This window comes from Oncorhynchus clarkii, chromosome 7 (assembly GCF_045791955.1).
Source record: "Oncorhynchus clarkii lewisi isolate Uvic-CL-2024 chromosome 7, UVic_Ocla_1.0, whole genome shotgun sequence".
Classification (NCBI taxonomy): Eukaryota; Metazoa; Chordata; class Actinopteri; order Salmoniformes; family Salmonidae; genus Oncorhynchus; species Oncorhynchus clarkii.
In genome coordinates this window covers 20,780,033-20,802,996 of record NC_092153.1, presented here as the reverse complement: position 1 = coordinate 20,802,996, position 22,964 = coordinate 20,780,033, and the positions used below count along the sequence as shown (strand labels likewise).

The 22,964-nt window shown below is 44.2% G+C and overlaps 2 protein-coding genes across 4 annotated transcripts in view; both read left to right on the top strand.

Moving 5' to 3' along the window:
* Positions 1-3,307: 3,307 nt before the first annotated feature.
* LOC139413028 (integrin beta-6-like) lies at positions 3,308-19,817 on the top strand. 3 transcript variants are annotated; one of them, XM_071160006.1, is made up of 16 exons: positions 3,308-3,534; positions 6,492-6,567; positions 7,088-7,167; positions 7,858-8,056; positions 8,562-8,808; positions 9,318-9,483; positions 9,675-9,836; positions 10,126-10,221; positions 10,491-10,580; positions 11,767-11,901; positions 12,060-12,477; positions 12,709-12,931; positions 16,819-16,916; positions 17,798-17,914; positions 18,680-18,846; positions 18,946-19,817. In XM_071160006.1, the coding sequence occupies exons 2-16, from the start codon at positions 6,510-6,512 to the stop codon at positions 19,048-19,050; spliced, it is 2,361 nt and encodes a 786-aa protein (XP_071016107.1). In that variant the 5' UTR covers positions 3,308-3,534; positions 6,492-6,509; the 3' UTR covers positions 19,051-19,817. The 3 variants fall into 3 exon arrangements, with proteins under 3 accessions (XP_071016107.1, XP_071016108.1, XP_071016109.1); XM_071160007.1 differs by lacking the exon at positions 3,308-3,534 and adding an exon at positions 6,195-6,339; XM_071160008.1 differs by lacking the exon at positions 3,308-3,534 and adding an exon at positions 6,316-6,339 and having other exon boundaries at positions 6,495-6,567.
* Positions 19,818-20,063: 246 nt separating this feature from the next.
* The window catches only part of LOC139413027 (secretory phospholipase A2 receptor-like), a 30,728-nt gene continuing 27,827 nt past the window's right edge, over positions 20,064-22,964 (top strand). Inside the window, 2 exon segments of the mRNA XM_071160005.1 lie at positions 20,064-20,235; positions 21,721-22,092. Of these exon segments, the coding sequence (XP_071016106.1) occupies positions 20,106-20,235; positions 21,721-22,092 (502 nt within the window). The 5' untranslated portion in view covers positions 20,064-20,105.

The window sequence follows — 22,964 nt, the reverse complement described above, 5'->3', positions numbered from 1 at the left end:
TTACAGCTATTGTTGTGTTTTGGGATATGACAAGAAGCATGTCATTTTACATAGTACCCTCCACGCTCATCATTAAGCTTAGGGCCCTGGGTCTGAACCCCGCCCTGTGCAACTGGGTCCGGGACTTCCTGATGGGCCGTCCCCAGGTGGTGAAGGTAGGAAACCTTCTCTCCTCTACGCAGATTCTCAACACAGGTGCCCCACAAGGGTGCATGCTCAGCCCCCACCTGCACTCCCTGTTCACCCACGACTGCGTGGCCACACACGCCTCCAACTCAATCATTGAGTTTGCAGACGACACAACAAGCCTGATTACCAACAACGACAAGACAGCCTACAGGGAGGAGGTGAGGTCACAGGTGGAGTGGTGCCAGGAAAATAACTTCTCCCTCAACGTCAACAAAACGAAGGAGCTGATCGTGGACTTAAGGAGACAGCAGAGGGAGCACGCCCCCATCCTCATCAACGGGACCGCAGTGGAGTAGGTGAAAAGCTTCAAGTTCCTTGGCGTACACGTCATTGACAATCTGAAATGGTCCACCCACACAGACAGTGTGATGAAGAAGGTGCAACAGCGCCTCTTCAACCTCCGGAGGCTGAAGAAATTTGGCTTGGCCCCTAAGACCCTCACAAACTTCTACAGATGTACAATTGAGAGCATCCTGTCAGACTGTATCACCGCCTGGTACGGCAAGTGCACCGCCCGCAACCGCAGGGCTCTCCAGAGGGTGTTGTGGTTTACACAACGCATCACCGGGGGCAAACTACCTGCCCTCCAGGACACCTACAGCACCCGATGTCACAGGAAGGCCATAAAGATCATTAAGGACAACATCCACCTGAGCCACTGCCTGTTCACCCCGCTATCATCCAGAAGGCGAGGTCAGTACAGGTGCATCAGAGCTGGGACCGAGAGACTGAAAAACGGCTTCTATCTCAAGGCCATCAGACTGTTAAATATGAATCACTAGCCGGCCTCCGCCCAGTACTCTTTCCTGAACTTAGTCACTGTCACTAGCCGGCTACCACCCGGTTACTCAACCCTGCACCTTAGAGGCTGCTACCCTGTAGACATGGAATCACTGATCACTTTAATAATGGAACACTGGCCACTTTAATAATGTTTACATAATGTTTTACTAATTTTGTATGTATATACTGTATTCTAGTCAATGCCACTCCGACCGACATTGCTTGTCCTCATATTTATTGAGTTTTGTGTGTACTGTTGTGAATTGCTAGATGCAACTGCACTGCATTTCACTACCACCGCAATAACGTCTGCTAAATATGTGACCAATAAAATGTGATTTGATTTACATGAAGTACCTTCAATCAACAGCAGAGGGGGCTATGCATTCAAATTAGTAAGTATTTGTTTAACTAGGCAAGTCAGTTAAGACCAAATTCTTATTTACAATGACAGCCGACTGGGGAACAGTGGAATAACTGCCTTGTTCAGGGGTAGAATGACAGATTTTTACCTTGTCAGCTCTGGGATTTGATCCAGCAACCTTTCGGTTACTGGCCCAATGCTCTAACCACTAGGTGACCTGCCACCCTGAAAGTCGATGCAGTGTAGATGTCCACTTTGTCATCGTTAGTACTGTCTTGATAAGAACTTAATGTATCAATGTACTTGCTAACCAGTGATGTATATAAACACAAGTATACAGTATATGTCCATGGCGCTAACCTTTTGGACACTATTTCTAGCATCCAGGGGATTTCATGTAATGTATCCTTTGTGATATGTGTCTTTTATGGGGCTTCTCTGTTAAAGCTAGCAGCTTACTTGAGCTGATGCCATAGACACAAAGGCACCATGTCCCATATATCTTACCAGTAAAGATCACCCACTACCACACACACACACACACATGCTCCGGACACCACCCAGCCAGACCGTAATGCCAAGCATATGCTCCCCACGCCACGCAAGAAAATCGACCCTATGAACATAAGGAGCAAGTGATGGAGGATTAGCACTCTCTGTCTCTGTCTCACCCCCCCCATCCCCCTTCTCGCTCTCTCTCTCTCTCTTTCTCCTTTCTCTCGCTCTTCTGATGTCTAATTAACCACAGCTGAAGGGACACATGGTGTTTTTCCCTAAAGTGGGGCCAAGGTCAGATTGGGGGTGCCTGTGCAGACATTGGGGGTGCAGACATTGAGAGGGTCTGTGGTATCTAGTGTCTTGATTCATTCACTCATTTCTGTTCAATGGTATTTCATAGGAAAGGGGCTGATTGACCTTTAAATAAACCTTTCTGGCACATGTCTTTATGGGGCCACAGTATAGCCTATGGATACATTTTACAATAGCCATGTAAAAAGCGACTAATGTGTTTTACTCTACAGTAGTAGAACGTAACTGTACCACATGGCAAAGAGTCAGCTTGATTAGCCTGGTAGCCATTTGGAACTAGAATGGTTACCACATTGACTTCTGGGAATAATGCCTTGCCTGAATGTGCAGTTTTACTGAACTGATCTGACTCTCATCCCTACGATGTACATCTGTCACCTTGTCCACCTCCTCTCTCTCGGTCTCTCTCTCTCTCTCGGTCTCTCTCTCTCTCTGTCTCTCTCTCTCTCGGTCTCTCTCTCTCTTGGTCTCTCTCTCTCTCTTGGTCTCTCGGTCTCTCTCTCTCTCGGTCTCTCTCTCGGTCTCTCTCTCTCGGTCTCTCTCTCTCTCGGTCTCTCTCTCTCTCGGTCTCTCACTCTCTCGGTCTCTCTCTCTCTCGGTCTCTCTCTCTCTCGGTCTCTCTCGGTCTCTCTCTCGGTCTCTCTCTCTCTCTCTCTCGGTCTCTCTCTCTCTCTCGGTGTCTCTCTCTCTCTCTCCACCTCTCTCTCTCTCTCGGTCTCTCTCTCTCTCGGTCTCTCTCTCTCTCGGTCTCTCTCTCTCTCTCGGTCTCTCTCTCTCTCGGTATCTCTTTTATACACACACACACATTCCAATCATAGCACCATAGGGAAGGGATAACATTAATACACAGTCACTCCTTCCATCTCTGACCCTCCTCTGCACTTGTTTCAATTAACTCACTGGGCTTGCGATTCACTTCCAAACACAAGACCGCAACATAAACAACAAATACTTGACACGAGCTCCTCACAGGGAGCTGTAGCCTACTGCGTCAACCAAGAGAGGGCAACACTGGCACATTTGGCCTGCCAGTCAATCTGGATCACTGCTGCCGTCCCTCTCTAATGAAGGCGGCTGTTATTTGTGTATCTCAGACCCACCAGCAGTTGCTGCCATCACTCATCAGCACCCCTCCACCCCCATCAGCCTGGGAGCATGGGCAGTGGGGAGGGTGAGAGGGACAGACAGCGTCATGCTTCATAAAGCTGTCTGTTACTGTAGGTTTATAGTTACTCCTGCCCAAAGCTGCAGTTGGAACTGGACGTTTTGAGGGCCGGCGGCAGTGGCGGCGTCTCCCTGATTCCTCTCCCCTCATTTTTCAGGCGGCGACAAGGACGCAGCGCCCCTTTGACAGGGCAGCATGGTACCAGAGGAGGCCCCTGTTGTAGGTGAGTTGTCTCATTGCAGTGCCGACCGTTGTTATGTACTGTGTGTTGACACGGCCCGCCCGGCACACACACACACACACACTGATATATCTGTGATATCATATCACACAGCACTGCGTACAACCCGGAGCAGGCAGCTCATTGTAAGGAATGACTAGGAGTAATGACTAGGATTCAGTTTCTTATGAATCCTTTAACTTGACCAAGCCAATATCATGTTCATGTCTCAACAACGGAAGTAGAGGTTGGAGTCTAGTTAGGAATGCTGGCAGGTTTTGTGTGGGAGAGTCTTCCTTCCCTCACAATGTGACTGATGGTGGGAATGAAACCTTGGGAAAGCAACAATGAAGATGAGCAGAAGTTTTTTCTATTTTTCTCTGTATGGTTAGACATGACCATCTGACCCAAAGATTGGCTTATTGACATGCTGGAGAACACTTTTTTTGGGACACTGGCTGGTTAGGTAGGACACTTTGAATGAAAGAATGGATATCTGGGCTGGTTAGGTAGGACACTGAATGAAAGAATGGATATCTGGGCTGGTTAGGTAGGACAATTTAATGAAAGAATGGACATGGTAAAGTAGGTCTATTAAGTAGGACAATTTAATGAATGACCTGAGTGGATTAGGTAGAACAATTAGGTGGGACAATTAGGTAGGACAATTTAATGAATGAATGGATAGCTGAGTTGTCAGAAAGCAACAGATCATATTTTAAAAGGTCACACTAGTGTATGTTTTAAAGGTGTTTATGGGTGGCCTGTGTACGTTCTCTGAACAGCTGTGGCACAACTGTACAAATGTTTGTCCTCTAGTCAGATAGAGAATGGAGGGAGCTGCAAAGTGGCAGAGGACACGTGCTGTCATTCCACTGTCACTCCATCCATCAGCTGAGATGGGATGACAGCGGGAATGACAGACAGCTGGGCGCCTCTAGGGGTGGAGGAGGAGAGGAGAAAGGATGACGGTGGCGGAAGACTGGAGAGAAGACGAGTAGAGTAGAGATTATAATGGAAGAATCATATGGAGAGATGAGTACATATGAGAGGAGTAGGGAGCAGAGGAGAGGGGGAGAGTAACAGAGAAGGAGAGGAGGGGGTTTGGAGTAACAGATGAGGGGCTTACTGCGATTCGGAGGGGTGTGATGCTGCTTTAGTAGGATAATCCGTCTGGAACGGACGAGCTGAGAAATCCACACTGCAGCTGTCAATTGTTCACCACCTACACACACTGCATGTAAAGACACACACTCCATGGTCTACGCACACACACATTCACCGCCCATTCACTCACAGGTTACACATACACACACACACACACACACACACATAAACTTATGAGGATATTTGTATTGAGCAATAGACTACTTTTCAAATGAGCCCGAGACGTAGTTTTTGTCCCTACTGTTAATCATTAAATCGAAAGTAACCCTTGAGATTCGCACATTTCTGAGGGGATGGTCATATTAGAAATTAACATATTTTTTTCAGTTGCAGTATCTCGTCTGGGTAATTCAGGGGTTATCTCGTCTGGGTAATTCAGGGGTAATGACTTATGGTCTGGCACGTCTGGACAGTTGTTTGTCCCTATAAACAATGGTTATCACGTTGGCCTACACCCCCCTTTATACACAGCTCAACAATCACCTTGCTTTATGGGTAAATGCAACATAGAATAGAGTATGACGTTAAAGCCAATAAACAACAGTTGATGGAGACCTGTAATAGTGCAAAAATGCTACAGACAAGACAATGTGTGCCACGATATAATACATTTCAGGGAGAAGGCAGTGAATGAATGATTTGACATATAATGCAACAAGGTCGACGGACAGGCAGTCATGACCCATTGAACTATGGGTATTGTTCTATTGCACATCCTGTAAGTTCGAAAGTATGATGTTTTACAACCGCAGGGATTTGACTTGGTGCAGTTCATTTGGTCCTGTGTGGCTCAGTCGATAGAGAATGGTGCTCGCAATGACAAAGGTTGTGCGTATGATTCCCGCTGGAGCCGCCCAAATGTAAAATGTATGCACGCATGACTCTGCCGCTTTGTATACAAGTGTCTGCTAAATGGCTAATATTATATTCATTTGTGATCACTAGGGAATAGGGCTACTGGCCTAGGTATGTAATCAGCTTGTCATTATAGGTCATGAGGCAATTAATACAAGGGAATTACCCGTGTATAAGCATAAGTCAATTTACACACCTTACAAATACTATGGCCTGCATCAATACTCATATTCAACGTTTCAACACCTGCCTATATATTTAGCAGTGAATCAGAGGTCCAGTAAAGAGGGAATCATTTCTGTCATGGCAGATTTCAAGTTAAGAATGATCAGTCCTAGGACACATAACAGGTTGATTTAAAAAGGCAGAATGAAACATGCTATTTCCCCATTTTTAAACGCTATTTCAAAGTTGTTATTTTGTGCGCACAAATAGTTATATGGATTTGATCATTTATCCCCATAACCTGCACTTCAATATTTGTTATAACAGTTTGAGATTGCAGGCTTACAAAATAACATTGATTTAAAAAGATATATATGTAAAAATAAGTTCATTTCTGTTATATTTCGATTATCAAATAATCTTCCATTGAAATAAAAACCGAAATCAATGTACCCGTTGTCCGGCCTCACTTCACTCATTGCTCACGCCCGCACACTCACTTCTCACTCACTCTCTGTAGTCCCATTCCGTTTATGTTCTCACCTGTACGGAAGTGAACATAAAAGGCTGGGCAGGTAAGAATGTCTGAACCACGCAGGCACTCAACGTCTTTCCTGCCAGGTAAGAAAGACGGCGCATTCTCGTGTCGTTTAGCCTAGACAGTGATACCAAGAGAAGTTTACTAAGGCTGGAAATACCTACTTGTTTTGTTAATTTTACTCTACAAATGAGAGTGCCAGAGAATGTTTTGTTGTTCTTTCATATCCCTATAGCAGTAACCGCGAGGACCAATGGGGATTGCTGTACTTCTGCTCCTGATTCTTCGGCATTGGATCAACAACGTGGAGGGTAAGACTAGAGACCGGATCGAATGGCTTTGATGAAATAACTCCAGTAACTTCTCCTTTTAAGATTACATGTAACTGCAATATATCCAGATTTTTCCCTAGATTATAACAGTTTTATTATACTTTTATAGAGGTAAATATTTCACGTCATACATGAATGCAATGTATTGATTACATTTAAATTAGTTTATTTTATCCAGTGGTTTATATATACAAAGATTGATCCAGTGGTTTATATATACAAATATTTATTTATAACCCCACGCACGCACGCACGCACGCAAACACACAATTATTATTGTGATGTATCATGATAACATAACCTATCATTTGCTCTAGTTATTCATGCGCAAATTAACCAGGCGCATCACAAAGACAGAGGCACGAAACAATCACTCATATACTGATATACTTACTATATGCCAGGCAGCAGTGCCGTGAGACAATGTAACCCGTGCTAGACAGGGCCAACCACGCTGACCACTTCTATATTCTATATTCTCCGTGTGGTGTCCATGTAGGAACATGTTCGGTTGGCAGCGCAGTGACTTGTGACGAGTGTCTCCAGCTGGGTCCCCACTGTGCATGGTGCACACAAGAGGTAGGCTATACATCTAGGGCAGGGGAACCCAATTACATTCAGCCATGGGCCGATTTTTCCTTGAGCGCATGGTCGGGGGGCCGCATTATATTTCTAAATAATGTGTGCACTGCACATTGACCGCAAGAGTTCCAAACAGATAAAATATTTGACAAAAACATAATCATTTCAAACTTGAATTGCATTGGGATACGATCACATATACCTCTCTATTTATGCGTGGGAATACTAGGGAACAGATTTCCTGAATAAAAATAACGTTGACGTCATTTCCTGCTGATTTTACAGTCTTTTATGTCCAAGAACGAAATGTGTATATATAAAACTATATATCTATATTTTGCACAGAACTTTGGGGGCCAAATAAAATCACAGCCTGTTGAGGAACGCAGTCCAGCAGGAAAACGTGTCATGAATTCATAAATGTACAACTAGCCTAACTTGATATGGAATACTGATATGACATGTTGTTGATGGAGCAAATTGCAGTGCAGAGTCAAAAAAATATTGTTCAATGATTTAATGATGACAATATTTGTAAATGATCTTCAGAAGTTCTACCTTTTTAGTTAGTACTATAGTATGAATATAACTATTGACTGACGAAATACCAGATAAATATGTTAGAGTCTCTGTGTCAGATTGGTTGTAATGTGGGAGTAAAACCTTGTGGTGTTTTTAACCTCTCAGAATTTCACAGACTCGTTTTTAATTAGTGAGCGATGTGACACGCCGTACGTCCTCCTAGGGAGAGGCTGTCCCCAGGACCAGGTAGAATTTCCTGTGACCAACTCCGAGGTCCTCCGGGACCAGCCTCTCGGGAAGAAGACAGGGAATACAAACAGCACCCAGATTTCACCACAGAAGATGGCCCTCAAACTCAGAACTGGTAAACCCTTATCTATACAGTTACTGATGGAGACCTGGGGGCAGTCGCTGTGTCCATTATTTATACAGTTACTGATGGAGACCTGGGGGCAGTCGCTGTGTCCATTATTTACACAGTTACTGATGGAGACCTGGGGGCAGTCGCTGTGTCCATTATTTACACAGTTACTGATGGAGACCTGGGGGCAGTCGCTGTGTCCATTATTTATACAGTTACTGATGGAGACCTGGGGGCAGTCGCTGTGTCCATTATTTATACAGTCATTGGGTACACTGCTCACTGCTCACACTGTGTGTACATGTTGGCCTGGCGGTGATTTGAAGTTGATTTAGAAACTCTTTTGGATGAATGAAGGATGTTTAATGAATATTTTCACACCATTTTTCACATAAATTCTATTCATGTTATTATCTTTATCACTCGCATGGTCATCCCTTGAACTGAACGCAACCCAGAGAGAGAGAGACAGAAAACACTATATTCTATTTCTTATTTTTTCGTTCAGGCAGTGAGGTGACCTTCCAGATCAGTGTGCAGCAGACAGAGGACTACCCTGTAGACATCTACTACCTGATGGACCTCTCAGCCTCCATGATTGACGACCTGGAGATGATTAAAGACTTGGGCTCCACCCTGTCCAAAGAGATGGCAAAGCTCACCAGTAAATTCAGACTTGGATTCGGGTCCTTCGTTGAGAAACCAGTCCTCCCGTTCATTAAGATCACTCCTGGAGAGCTGGAGAACCCTTGTAGGTAGGGTACAGTATGGTTGTGAGAAATTCAATGAAAACCATTTGTAACACTATGGTTGAAGTACAAATGAAGATCACTTTCTTTATATAATAATATAATATATGCATTTAGCAGACACTTTTATCCAAAGCGACTTACAGTCATGTGTACATATGTATGGGTGGTCCCGGGAATCAAACCCCACTACCCTGGCGTTACAAGGGCCATACTCTACCAACTAAGCTACAAAGGACCATCTTTCTGTGGAAGAGACAGATTTTCTCACTAAAAGAGCTTAGTAAACGACACAATGTTTTTGAGTATGTTTATAGCAAGCTTACTTGTTGTAAGTAATAATATTAACTAGTAATGATGAATTAGTTAAACAGTGATGGAAATATTTGGCCCTCGAAGTCTTATCTGTAGACATGGAAAGTCGTGGAAAGTTCTGTTATTTTGAATTTGTCTTAGAGGGGGAACCCCGGTCATAGATGTAATACGCTATGTTTCTCTATGGTATTCCCATGCAGGAGTGTGGATGAGAGCTGTCTGCCAACGTTTGGATACAAACACATCCTACCTCTCACCAGCAGCACAGAGAAGTTCAACAATATCATCACCAACCAGCGTGTGTCTGCCAATATCGACCTGCCGGAGTGTGGCTTCGATGCCATTATGCAGGCTGCTGTCTGTGGGGTAAGTGAGAGGGTCTGTGGTTCAGGTTTGATTTGTAAGATGGTACCCATTTTAACAGAATGGAATAGAGCTGAATAGAAAATAATACTGCAGAATAGAATATCTTGATTTTTCAAGGCAACTTCAGGTGTTCTTTGACAATGGACTATTGTATTAGTGCAGTGTAATAATCTCTCATCTCTTCCTGTTAGGACAAGATAGGCTGGAGGAACGACTCCATGCGTCTGCTGGTGTTTGTGAGCGACGCCGACTCTCACTTTGGGATGGACAGCAAGATGTCAGGCATCGTCGTCCCTAACGACGGGGAGTGCCATCTGGACAGCAACAATGAATACTCTATGGCTGCCCATCTGGTAAGGGGACAGTCCCATCAGATTCATTTATTGTTTCTATGACTGGGGTTGTAATACTATGATTCACTGTTTATGATACTATAACATGGCTTTCATTCCTATCCATGGTGAAGGAGTGTCCCTTTACTGTAAAGACTACTGGCTCTTTGGGGCCTAGGCCGGGTGACTGTAAATCACTTTTTATTACTGTTGATGTGAAAAGGGCTTTAGAAATACATGTAATTGTTTCATTCATTGGGATGAAATACAGTGGTCTGAGGTTTTAAAAATACTGACTTTGTCCGTCCAGGAATACCCAACTCTGGGACAGCTGATGGATAAACTGGTGGACAACAATATCCTGCTTATATTCGCTGTGACGGAAAATCAGAAACACAACTACGAGGTGAGAACTTCTCCTTCTCCCTCCATTGTCCTTTTCCCAACAGCAATGTGACGTTTACCTGTCAGTTATGGAATGGAGAAGGAACATGTATCTCTGTGTATCGTTGAGGTTAGCATGTTTGATTCGCTAAGTGCTCTCTGTGGGCGTGTTGGAACAAGTGCTCTCTTCTTCCTGTTTTGGGTAGAACCTATTTCCTTATGATGTTGCTGTGATTGGTCGCCCAACCTACATGAACAGTAACAGTGTGTCTGTTGTGTGTTTTATCACAGAACTATGCAAGTTTCATACCTGGTGCCACGGTGGGGGTTCTGGAATCAGATTCAAGGAACATCCTGGAACTGATTGTGACGGCGTATAAAGTAAGAGTCCGATTCTGTCACTGTGGGAGTACAGTGTGTTTGTTAGTTAGCAGGACTATTGAGACTTGCTGAGTACGTGGCCTTAGTGACCTCTGACTAGCTGCCTCGGCTTCCTTTCTGTTTATCTCGTCTCTCTCCCTCCTCTCCCCACCACCCCTCTCCTTGCCCCCTCTCATCCCTGTCTCTCCGTTCCTTCCCCCCCCCTCTCTCCCTCTCCTCTCTGCACCTCGGTATGCTGTCAGCAGGTCTGTACTCGCCCCTGCTGTTTCATCCTGTGTCGTGTGTTCCTCCCTATAGTCTAATCCCTATTGGCTTCAGGCCTACAGGCAGCGTGTGTGTGTGTGTGCGAGTGTATGCACGAGGGTATGCACGAGTGGTGTGTGTGCTTGAGCGTTGAGGGTGATGAGAGCAGACCCACAGCTTCTAATAATTTCATCAGACACTTCCTGAACAGCCTACCATAGCCAAGTCACATCTAGCTATGCCAAGGGGCTTCACTGAGAGCTTTATTCAATACCGAGCTAATGGCAAGCACTTAGCATCTATCATCTAGCATAATAAGAAATGTACAGGACATACTTTATGTGAATGCTATTAAGGGGTTAGCCACATTACCAATGTAGCTTATTTTGGGGATAACTAGATATTGATTTAGTGCTCGTCATAGGACACTGTACAGTGAGTACACTACTGCTCCAGCTGTGTCTCGGCTCAAGCTTTTTCTCACGCATCACGCAGACCACATCTTCCCCGAAGGCCTGAAGGAACTGAAAAGATCAAAAATGTCAAGTACTCTGTCAACACTGTGTTTACTAAGAGAAAAATTCTGAAGAGTCATATCTACCTCACTGTACCCTGTGGTGATTGGCTACTAACACCTGGGATACCTGGGAGCTTGACAGAATACCTGGGATCATGACTCACACCGCTCAGAGAAAGGGACTTACCTATATAGTGGAAGATTAGAAATGAATAGGCCCAGCTGGGTAAACCTCTCTCTCTTTGTCTCTCTCTCTCTCTCTCTCTCTCTCTCTCTCTCTCTCTCTCTCTCACACACACACACACATACTCACGCACACACATACTCACGCACACACACACACACACACACACTCACGTGCACTCAGACACACACAGGACTAGGACCTGACTATGACCCCGTTATAGGTTACCTTTGTGTTTCCAGGAGCTGCGGTCTGAGATAGAACTGGAGGTACTAGGAGACACGGAGGATCTACAGATCTCCTTCACAGCGATCTGTCAGGATGGGACGGTACTACCTGGACAGAAACGATGCTCCAACGTCAAAGCTGGAGACACGGTTTGTTCCTATTTTGCTGGTTAGTTGGTCAGTGATATTCAAGAACAATATTCCCATATTTTTCCTCTTGTCGTAAACAAGTTTCCAACTGACTATACAGCCACCTGAAAGCATGAATGCTATAACATCCACCACCCTTCAATCTCTGTGATTCCCAGGTCTCCTTCAACGTGACTGTAGAACTCTCTGAGTGTCTCGACGGTCCCCAGCGTTTCCTCATCAAACCGGTGGGCTTTCAGGACCCCCTGGAGATAGACCTGGAGTCCCTGTGTTCCTGTGCCTGTCAGCAGACCCCCGAGCCCAACAGCAGCCACTGCAGTCTGGGCCGGGGATCTCTGGAGTGTGGCTCCTGTCTGTGTGATCCCGGGTACATGGGCTCCAAGTGTGAGTGTACGGAGGAGAGCGTCCAGAGCAGTAACTGCAAGGAAAGTGGCGCTCCGGAGTCCTGTAGCGGGCAAGGGGAGTGTTACTGCGGCCAGTGTGTGTGTCACCCGTCTAGTTTTGGACGCGTCTACGGGGCCTACTGCGAGTGTGACGACTTCTCGTGTGTGAGGTTCCGAGGGGTCCTCTGTGGAGGTGTGTACGTACGGTCGAAACACGGACTTCCATGATGAGCATTGTGGTTTCACCTCTTCCTCTTTTGATGAAAACAGACAATGTACTGCCATCACAGTGACACAGTAAGATAACACATGACCTATTGCAGCAGGATATACTGCAGTTACTTTCTTGCAAGCTAATGTGTGTGTGTGTGTGTGTGTGTGTGTGTGTGTGTGTGTGTGTGTGTGTGTGTGTGTGTGTGTGTAGGTCACGGGGACTGTGACTGCGGCGAGTGTGTGTGTCAGAGCGGCTGGACGGGGGAGTACTGTAACTGCAGCAGCAGCAGGGACACGTGTGTGTCGGAGGACGGAGCGCTGTGCAGCGGACGGGGGAAGTGTGTGTGTGGGAAGTGTGTGTGTTCCATGCTCGGAGCCTCTGGAGACACCTGTGAAAAGTGCCCTACCTGTGGAGACTCCTGTAGCTCTGCTAGGTAAGAAGAACACACACCTGTCCAGTTTCCCAATGGGTCATATACAGTTGAAGTCGGAAGTTTACATGCACCTTAGCTAAATACATTTAAACTCCGTTTTTCACAATTCCTGACATTTAATCCTAGTAAAAATTCCCTGTCTTAGGTCAGTTAGGATCACCACTTTATTTTAAGAATGTGAAATGTCAGAATAATAGCAGAGAGAATGATTTATTTCCCAGTGGGTCAGAAGTTTACATACACTCAATTTGTATTTGGGAGCATTGCCTTTAAATTGTATAACTTGGGTCAAAAGTTTCGGGTAGCCTTCCACAGGCTTCCCACAATAAATTGGGTGAATTTTGGCCCATTCCTCCTGACAGAGCTGGTGTAACTGAGTCAGGTTTGTAGGCCTCCTTGCTCGCACACGCTTTTTCAGTTCTGCCCACACATTTTCTATAGGATTGAGGTCAGGGCTTGGTGATGGCCACTCCAATTCCTTGACTTTGTGGTCCTTACGCCATTTTGCCACAACTTTGGAAGTATGCTTGGGGTCATTGTCCATTTGGAAGACCCATTTGCGACCAAGCTTCCACTTCCTGACTGATGTCTTGAAATGTTGCTTCAATATATCCACATAATTGTCCTCCCTCATGATGCCATCTATTTTGTGAAGTGCACCAGTCCCTCCTGCAGCAAAGCACCCCCACAACTTGCTGCCACCTCCATGCTTCACGGTTGTGATGGTGTTCTTTGGCTTGCAAGCCTCCCCCTTTTTCCTCCAAACATAACGATGTTCATTATGGCCAAACAGTTCGATTTTTGTTTCATCAGACCAGAGGACATTTTTCCAAAAAGTATGATCTTTGTCCCCATGCCGTAGTCTGGCTTTTTTATGGCATTTTGGGAGCAGTGGCTTCTTCCTTGCTGAGCGGCCTTTCAGGTTATGTCGATATGGGACTCGTTTTACTGTGGATATAGATAATTTTATACCTGATTCCTCCAGCATCTTCACAAGGTCCTTTGCTGTTGTTCTAGGATTGATTTGTACTTTTCGCACCAAAGTACGTTCATCTCTAGGAGACAGAATGAGTCCCCTTCCTGAGCGGTATGATGGCTTCGTGGTCCCATGGTGTTTATACTTGCGTACTCTTGTTTGTACAGATGAACGTGGTACCTTCAGGCGTTTGGAAATTGCTCCCAAGGATGAACCAGACTTGTGGATGTCTACAATTGTTTTGGCTGATTTCTTTTGATTTTCCCATGATGTCAAGCAAAGAGGCACTGAGTTTGAAGGTAGGCCTTGAAATACATCCACAGGTACACCCCCAATTGACTCAAATGATGTCAATTAGCCTATCAGAAGCTTCTCAAGCCATGACATCATTTTCTGGAAGATTATAAGTGAAATCATTTACAGACAGATTATAAATTAAATAAAATGTCTGTAAACAATATTTGGAAAAATTACTTGTGTCATGCACAAAGTAGATATCCTAACCGACTTGCCAAAACCATAGTTTGTTAACAAGACATTTGTGGAGTGGTTAGTGGTTGAAGACTGGTACTCAGTGATGTGTTGTGTTGGATTTGTTCCAAACATAACATTTTGTATTCAGCGCATAAAGTTAATTTCTTTGCCACATTTTTAGCAGTTTTACTTTTTTTATTTTTTTAACTTTATTACAAGCAGGATGCATGTTTAGGAATATGTGTATTGTGTACAGGCTTCCTTCTTTTCACTCTGTAATTTAGGTTAGTATTGTGGAGTAACTACAATGTTGTTGTCACAGCCATTACACTGTAACTGTTTTAAAGTCACCATTGGCCTCATGGTGAAATACCTGAGCGGTTTCCTTCCTCTTAGGCAACTAAGTTAGGAAGGATGCCTGTATCTTGGGGCAGCAGGGTAGCCTAGTGGTTAGAGCGTTGGACTAGTAACTGGGTTGCAAGTTCAAACCCCCGAGCTGGCAAGGTACAAATCTGTCGTTCTGCCCCTGAACAGGCAGTTAACCCACTGTTCCTAGGCCGTCATTGGAAATAAGAATTTGTTCTTAACTGACTTGCCTAGTTAAATAAAGGTACAATAAAATTTAAAAACATCTTTGTAGAGGGTAATTAATAAGGCGTTGGAAAACATCCCTGGTCTTTGTGATTGAATCTGTGTTTGAAATTCACTGCTCGACTAAGGGACCATTCAGATAATTGTATGTGTGGGGTTACAGAGATGAGATAGTCATTCAAAAAAAATCATATTAAACACTATTATTGGGCACATAGTGCATCCATTATGTTACTTGTTAAGCACATTTTTACTCCTGAACTTATTTAGACTTGCCGTAGCAAAGGGGTTGAATCCTTATTGATTCACGACATTTCAGCTTTTCATTTTGAATTCATTAGTACAATGTTGTAAAAACATAATTCCGCTTTGACATGATGGCATATTGTTTGTAGGCCAGTGACACAAAATGCAGATTGTGGAAAATCTCATGGGGTGTGAAAACTTTCTGAAGGTACTGTAGGCCGTCTGTGTCAGGCATGACAACAGCGACTGTAGACACTACAGCAAATAAATATAGTACTGCAAGTGATGAGATGCCAACACTTATAGCAAATGTCTTGCCCAAACTAGCCCACATCCTGTGAAACCTTGTTCCTGTTCCACACTAGCCCACATCCTGTGAAACCTTGTTCCTGTTCCACACTAGCTCACATCCTGTGAAACCTTGTTCCTGTTCCACACTAGCCCACATCCTGTGAAACCTTGTTCCTGTTCCACACTAGCCCACATCCTGTGAAACCTTGTTCCTGTTCCACACTAGCCCACATCCTGTGAAACCTTGTTCCTGTTCCACACTAGCCCACATCCTGTGAAACCTTGTTCCTGTTCCACACTAGCCCACATCCTGTGAAACCTTGTTCCTGTTCCACACTAGCCCACATCCTGTGAAACCTTGTTCCTGTTCCACACTAGCCCACATCCTGTGAAACCTTGTTCCTGTTCCACACTAGCCCACATCCTGTGAAACCTTGTTCCTGTTCCACACTAGCCCACATCCTGTGAAACCTTGTTCCTGTTCCACACTAGCCCACATCCTGTGAAACCTTGTTCCTGTTCCACACTAGCCCACATCCTGTGAAACCTTGTTCCTGTTCCACACTAGCCCACATCCTGTGAAACCTTGTTCCTGTTCCACACTAGCCCACATCCTGTGAAACCTTGTTCCTGTTCCACACTAGCCCACATCCTGTGAAACCTTGTTCCTGTTCCACACTAGCCCACATCCTGTGAAACCTTGTTCCTGTTCCACACTAGCCCACATCCTGTGAAACCTTGTTCCTGTTCCACACTAGCCCACATCCTGTGAAACCTTGTTCCTGTTCCACACTAGCCCACATCCTGTGAAACCTGGGTCATGTTCAGCAGAAACTGTTCTGAGGTCCAATAAAAACAAGTCATGTTTACCTACAGCTTTGCGAAGCCCTTCGCTTTTTATTTGACTAATGGATTCTTGCCGGTCTTTCCTTTTTCTTTTCTTTTTCCTAGCCAGGTTTGTCGCCTCTTTTCAGTACTGGGATATAATGTTCACCTCATCTTGTCTGAATTTGTCTGCTTGTTCCTGAGGGCATCAAAAGACAGCCAACAACAGTGCTGGAGTATTTCCTTTCTCCATTGTAAAGGACCTGTCACACACAGTCCATCTGACACCACCAATATGTGCTAGACTACACACACACACACAGCGAGAGAGAGAGCAGCCTCGGGAACAAACTGAAATCTGGCCAAGGCTTCTTCTGTTCACTCTTTATCAGGGAACACAAATAACCCTCCTGTTAAGGCCAGCACTCAACACGTGACAGCTGTTGTGTGTGTGTGTGTGTGTGTGTGTGTGTGTGTTCCTCAGGACCTGTGTGGAGTGTCATCTCCAAGCAGAAGACGAGGCCACAGAGGAGTGTGTCCAAAGGTGCAGCGTCCCTCACGTCTTCGTCAACAATTCCACAGGTCAGTTACTCCTACCTGTCTGTCTTTCTGTCTGAGCTGTTTATAGACAAGAGTAGCCAAATCATGACTGATAAGATTCAAATGAATATTGTGAAGAGTGAAATGAGAACTAGAGAGAGAGTGACAGCTGAAACAGCGTTACACCGACCTGTCCAGATTGACCACTTGTTTTAATCAAATGTGTGATTGCTATTCTTGATGCCGGACTATTCTTGCAACCAGTGGGGACATTGTTTCCTTGCCAACCCCGATGAAGACGTTTCTGGGGGAACTTTCCCTTGCCTGGCCCTTCCTCTTCCCTGTTTAATATGATCGCCCCACGTTGTTTGTCCTGCGTGGGTACTGAACAGACTAGCATGTAAAGTTCCCCCACGGGTCAGAGATCTGGAGGTATTCTGGCCCGTCCTGCATCAGGTGTCTCTATTTGCCCTTATCTTCACTCTCTCTTCAACCCTCTCCCTCTCCATCAGAACACTGTCTTGGTCCAGTGTTCACCTGACACTAGACAAAGGGGAACATATTATTTACCATGTCCTACAGACGGGGCTATTGTGGTGCTGGTTGAAAATACAAGGACCTGACTCTGAGGGTTTGTTCCTATAAAGGGGAGCTTATTTTGAACCCGCTCACACTAATGCAAGCTGAGAGGTGTATCTGATTATCGCACCAGATCTTCAGGACTCAGATGTGAAATACAATGGTGTGACACACACACATTCACACAACATAGATCTTGGCCTTTGATACGGGAATCATATTGGCAGCAGAATAGAGAGGAGGGTATCCTCTTACGTCCTCTTACAATGCAGAGGGAAGTTGATATGTGGCTTATTCATTCATCCCATCTTCATAGCTGTGTACGTGTCCACATTCCTTTTCAGAATACGATGAGAGCCGGTCCACGCTGTGTACCCTAAAGAGTGAGAACAACTGCTTCATCTCTTTCAGTGTGGTGGCTGGAGACGCAGGGAGCACTGTGTATAATCTAAAGATGTACGGTAAGGTCAACGCCCACACCCTGGGGCCAGATTCACCGAAAGGTTTTTGAACGTCACATAAAAGTACGAACAGTGAGAGAATGAAGGTGCTGTAAGCGAAGGAACGAGGCCAGACGTTTAAGTGGAAGTAGACGTTGATGGCGAATCGTTTTATTACAGTCCTTTCTCGAAAGTAATTAATGCAACTGGTAAAGGGGCTTAGTGAATCGGACTGGGTCAATACATACAGTGAATCAGTTAGCAGGCAGAGGTGAAAATCTCAGTGGGAAACCTTGGAAACAGAATGCCTAATGATCTGTTTCCACATTTATTTTTTATTACCTTTATTTAACTACAGAAGTCAGTTAAGAACAAATTATTATTTACAATGACGGCCTACCCCGGTCAAACCCGGACGACACTGCACCGCCCTATGGGACTCCCAATCACGGCCGGTTGTGATACAGCCTGGAATCGAACCAGGTTGTCTGTCGTGATGCCTCAAGCACTGACATGCAGTGCCTTAGACCGCTGCGCCACTCGGGAGCAAATGATGAGTCTGATCACTGTAATGATCACTGTAATATAAAATATATATTCGTAACATTAGCATAAAAGTTCCCCATTTCTATCACAACCAGGGTAACGGTTACTGTAATGAGCAACGAATTTATCTCGCCAAGAGTGCTAAAAAAAACTTGCTATTACAATTACACCTTGAAAAAGTGTCTCTGTGATGACTACGGAAGTAACTGTGTGTCTGTCTCTCTCTCTCCATCCCTCCAGACTGTCCTGAGCCCCCCAACATAGCTATGATAGTATTGGGGGTCTCTCTGTCCATCCTCACCATCGGCCTCATCCTGCTGGGGGTGTGGAAGCTGTTGATCTCAGTCCACGACCGCAATGAGGTCGCCAAGTTTGAGGCCGAGAGGGCAAAGGCTAAATGGCAGTCGGTAAGATGGTGTCCTTGTCCTCATTTGCTCTGTCTAATGTCAATTGCTTTTAAATTCTTGTAGAATTTTATTGTTAAGCCGTTTTTTTCTTTCCCACAGGGTACAAACCCTCTGTTTAGAAGCTCGACATCAACGTTTAAAAATGTAACTTATAAAAGTGCAGGGGGACCGAAAGTTGATATTCTTTCAATGGATGGCTGCTGATGCCGACATCAGTGTGTGTGTGTGCGTGTGCGTGTGTGTGTGTGGTGTAAGGACAAACTGTAAACACCACAATGTACAACATTGTATCACTCCAAAAGGTCTGGATCTTCTTCAGGGATGCTATCTCATATCAGCAGACAGAAAATGGAATGTCTAGCTATGAATCATCTCTAAATGAAATGATTTTGATTTTGCTGCTCTCTGGTACAAACACTCTGCTGAACTGAACACTGGATTTTCCCATTTAGATTGTTACAGATTTAGGATCTTAATTTGATCACCCCGTTGCAGGAGAACTTTCCTGCAATGCAGGAAATGTCAAAATTGTTGTGTATTTGAGGTTTAAAAAGGTTTCTGAAGTTTGTAATTTCCGCTTTGAAATTTGATTTTCCCTTACGGAAAATATGTAAACCTCTACAACAATATCCATGTGTAATTCACATAATTATTTACATTTCTGGTTTCTGCAGGATTATTTTCCTGCTGTAGCAAACTGGCTCAAATTATGATCCTACATCTTTACTTTTTTTGATAGATTTTGGTTTGGGACATAGGTAGCCTAAAAGAGAGAACAAACTGAGTAGGCTTGATACTACTGCAATAATGTTTAATGTTTTTTGTGTTATAAAAGTTTTGTTTTGGGTTTTGAATCGAGGCTGAGCCTTGAATGATGTAATCTTGATTGGAATCATTTTGAGAAGAATAATGGATTAACTTCAATGTAAGGCGCAAAAATAAAGTTGAACTTTTGAGTTGTTGCCACATCATCATGTTCGCCGTGTTTTGATTTATTATCGGCCAGTGTAAATGATGTAAGCCTGTTGTTGAGTATTATTTGAAATAGACTATCGGTGTTCTTCTAAAACGTGTGTAAAAACCATAAAAGCCGACCCCCGCCCAAAAAATTGTCTGGAAGAAATTTAGGCTATGCTTCCTTTACTACCCCGCAGAGACCTTGGGCCGTGACGTCGCGATTAACCCAACTTTCGGAAAGTTCTTCAGGAGGAAAACAACCACAGAACTGTTTCCTTTTTATTCCGCAACTTGTCTTCGAAATGAGAATATATTTATCACGCTGTACAGAATCTCTCTTGTTAATCTGTGCAACAGTGTTTGTGAATAACTGCAACTGTGCGATTGAAGACGATGTGGTGTTGGAGAAGAAAGATCTTTCCGAACTCTACAGTAAGTTCAGCTCAGGCTGCATCGAACATCAACATGAGTCCACTAGTAACCTACCATCCAGGTTTTATTTTATATAATTAGAAATGATAGGTCAGTCATGCAAGTCAGGACAAGGAAGTCTACAATAAGAAAAACTCGATTGTTTCCCTGTGTATGTAATACTGTGTGGTATACTGTATGCAAGACAAGATATTTGCATAGGTTTCTGTAGGCTACAGCGCTGCGCCGCTGGATGCGTGGCGAGATTCTTTGTATTATCCTCGGTTTCGATTATGGAAAAATACAATAAACAATATAGGACAAGGTAGTTAAATTGTTGTGTAATCTGGACTGGAAGTACTGCAAAATGGTTTCGTAATAAGAACACGTTGTCCATATTATGCATGATCAATTAATGAATGGACTCATTATGTGACCAACAGGCTTCTGAATCAGATTGGACAAGTCAGAAAGAATAAAACATCAACATTGATGCTGTTATGGGTAGAGGGACGGACAGATTCGGGTCAGGTAAATGTAACCATGGATAGACTCTTTGCACAGTATAGCAACTGTAGGCTGCAGAGTGTAGATTTCCCTGGTGTAAACAGGAAATAGCTCAAATTGGGTCATGAAATTATGCACACAAAAAAGGAATGACAGGAGGACACACGTATTTTTATTTTATTTTAATTGAACCTTTATTTAACTAGGCACACAAACATACACAGAGAGAGAGAGAGAGAGAGAGAGAGAGAGAGAAACAGGCTCAGACATGCTGTTTGATTGGGCACAGGGAGTAGGTCTGTCCGATGACCTAAACTCTAGTCTCCAGTCTCATTGAATTTGAAATGTTTATTGGATATGACAATCTAGGCTAGTAGTAATGTTGTTATTGTAATGTTATTATGCATATGACTAATAATACATTTTAGCAGCCTGTCAAACATTCACACTTGTTTCAGACATGTGTATAGGAGAATGACATGGATGGGCCCTGAACAATAAACCGTTCGGGAATAGTTTCGGCTGTTCGTGCACACAAAACATTTTCTAGAGGCAAGCCGAAGTCAACACCCCTTTGTCGGTCAATGGGCAGCAGTAGGGATTCTTCAATAAAGTGTTTGTTGCCATTCAACAATAGATTACTCGTATTCGTGCCATTTCTTTACTTGAGAAATACTGCACCAAACAGCTTAGTTGGATTTAAAATCGTGCAACTAAGATTTCTGCAAAAACGTCAAAATGAACGACAGATATCTGGACTGTTTTGAGGAAGTGTATGCTAGCTACGGCTTCTCAAGCAAAGGTCTTTTAAGAGAGTATGCAAGCACACTCGTTCGGTCCAGCAGAACCAAAGCATACAGAAGCCTTAAGACAGGTCCTTTTAGTGCACAAACACCAATATTAGTGTCGTAGAGAGAGCATAGTAGAGTTTTCAGTAGAATATGCTATTATTCTTCACCACTACCCTACATTTCCACCCATCAATCCCTCTATACCCAGACAAGGGTCTGTTCATCATGGAGAGTACCCAGTTGAAGCGCTGCATCTCCTCTAACCTGGTCCTGGAGAGCTGTGAGAGGCCCACCCGCCGTATGCTGTGGAAGTGGGTGTCTCGCCACCGCCTCTTCAATCTGGGTAGCAGCCTCTGTCTGGGCCTGAACATCAGCGACTCCACCCAGCCCCTGGGCACCTTCGAGTGTGACTCACCCCTCCGGACCCTGTGGTGGAGGTGCAATGGGAATACGTTGTACGGGGCGTCCCAGCTGAAGCTGTCCGTGGCTGGACGCCTGGTGGTGGTCAAGAGGGCCAGTTATCACCAGTGGCGGAGGTACTCTACACCGGGGGAGGGGCCATGTGCCTATCCTTATGAGGGTAAGTAGTCAACATTAGTGATGCGCGGGTCAGCTGTTTGTTCACCTGCACCCGTCCACAATTGCTAACAACCCATTCGTAACCACCCGACCCTAACCCGCAATATAGAAAATGCGCTGTACAGTCAGAGAAGGTGGAACGATTTTTTGGACAGGCCTTTTTAGATAGGCATATGTTACTACTTATAATTTCCTTACATTTTGGTAGACTATTTGTCAGTCAATGAACTTGTCTGTAGTTAGATACATGCAGCTACTCTTGGTCATTACTTGTTGCCCTAGAATACTAAATAAACCCTTGCTCATCAGAATAATGTCATACATTTATAGAATAAATGCTTCAATGTAGTTGACATCGATAAAGTTTGTTTTCTCTGTTCTCTTTCGTTCCTGCTTCTCTTGCACGGCAAAGACATTTAGGGACCGGGGAGAAAATGCAATTTGCAGAATTTCAAAATTAAATCAGTTTTAAGAAAATTTAAAGCTGTTAAAATTACCCAACATGTTTTTGATAAGATTTCAGTTAGTTTTGGATGCATATTCTATGTGGTTGAAATACTATCAGCTTTTATAATGCTGAAAAAGATAGCACCTTTACAGACGGTTCCTAACCACGCATTCATTCTCTCAAGATGCTAAATAAAGTAAATCATATTTCTCCACTCCTGTTTACATTTGGTGGTAGGGCTGAGAATTGCCAGGGACTTCACAATACGCTATTATCAAATCAAATAAAATTTTACTTGGCACCTGCGCCAAATACAACAGGTGTACCGGTAGACGTTACCGTGAAATGCTTACTTACAAGCCCTTAACTAACAATGCAGTTAAAGAAATAGAGTTCAGAAAATATTTACTAAATAAACTAAAGTA

Excerpts from the sequence above, each read along its gene's own strand:
- LOC139413028 (XM_071160006.1), top strand. The coding sequence starts at position 6,510 with ATGGGGATTGCTGTACTTCTGCTCCTGATTCTTCGGCATTGGATCAAC. Across the intron at positions 8,809-9,317 it reads GAGCTGGAGAACCCTTGTAG|GAGTGTGGATGAGAGCTGTC; the intron begins GTAGGGTACAGT and ends ATTCCCATGCAG. Across the intron at positions 12,478-12,708 it reads CCGAGGGGTCCTCTGTGGAG|GTCACGGGGACTGTGACTGC; the intron begins GTGTGTACGTAC and ends GTGTGTGTGTAG.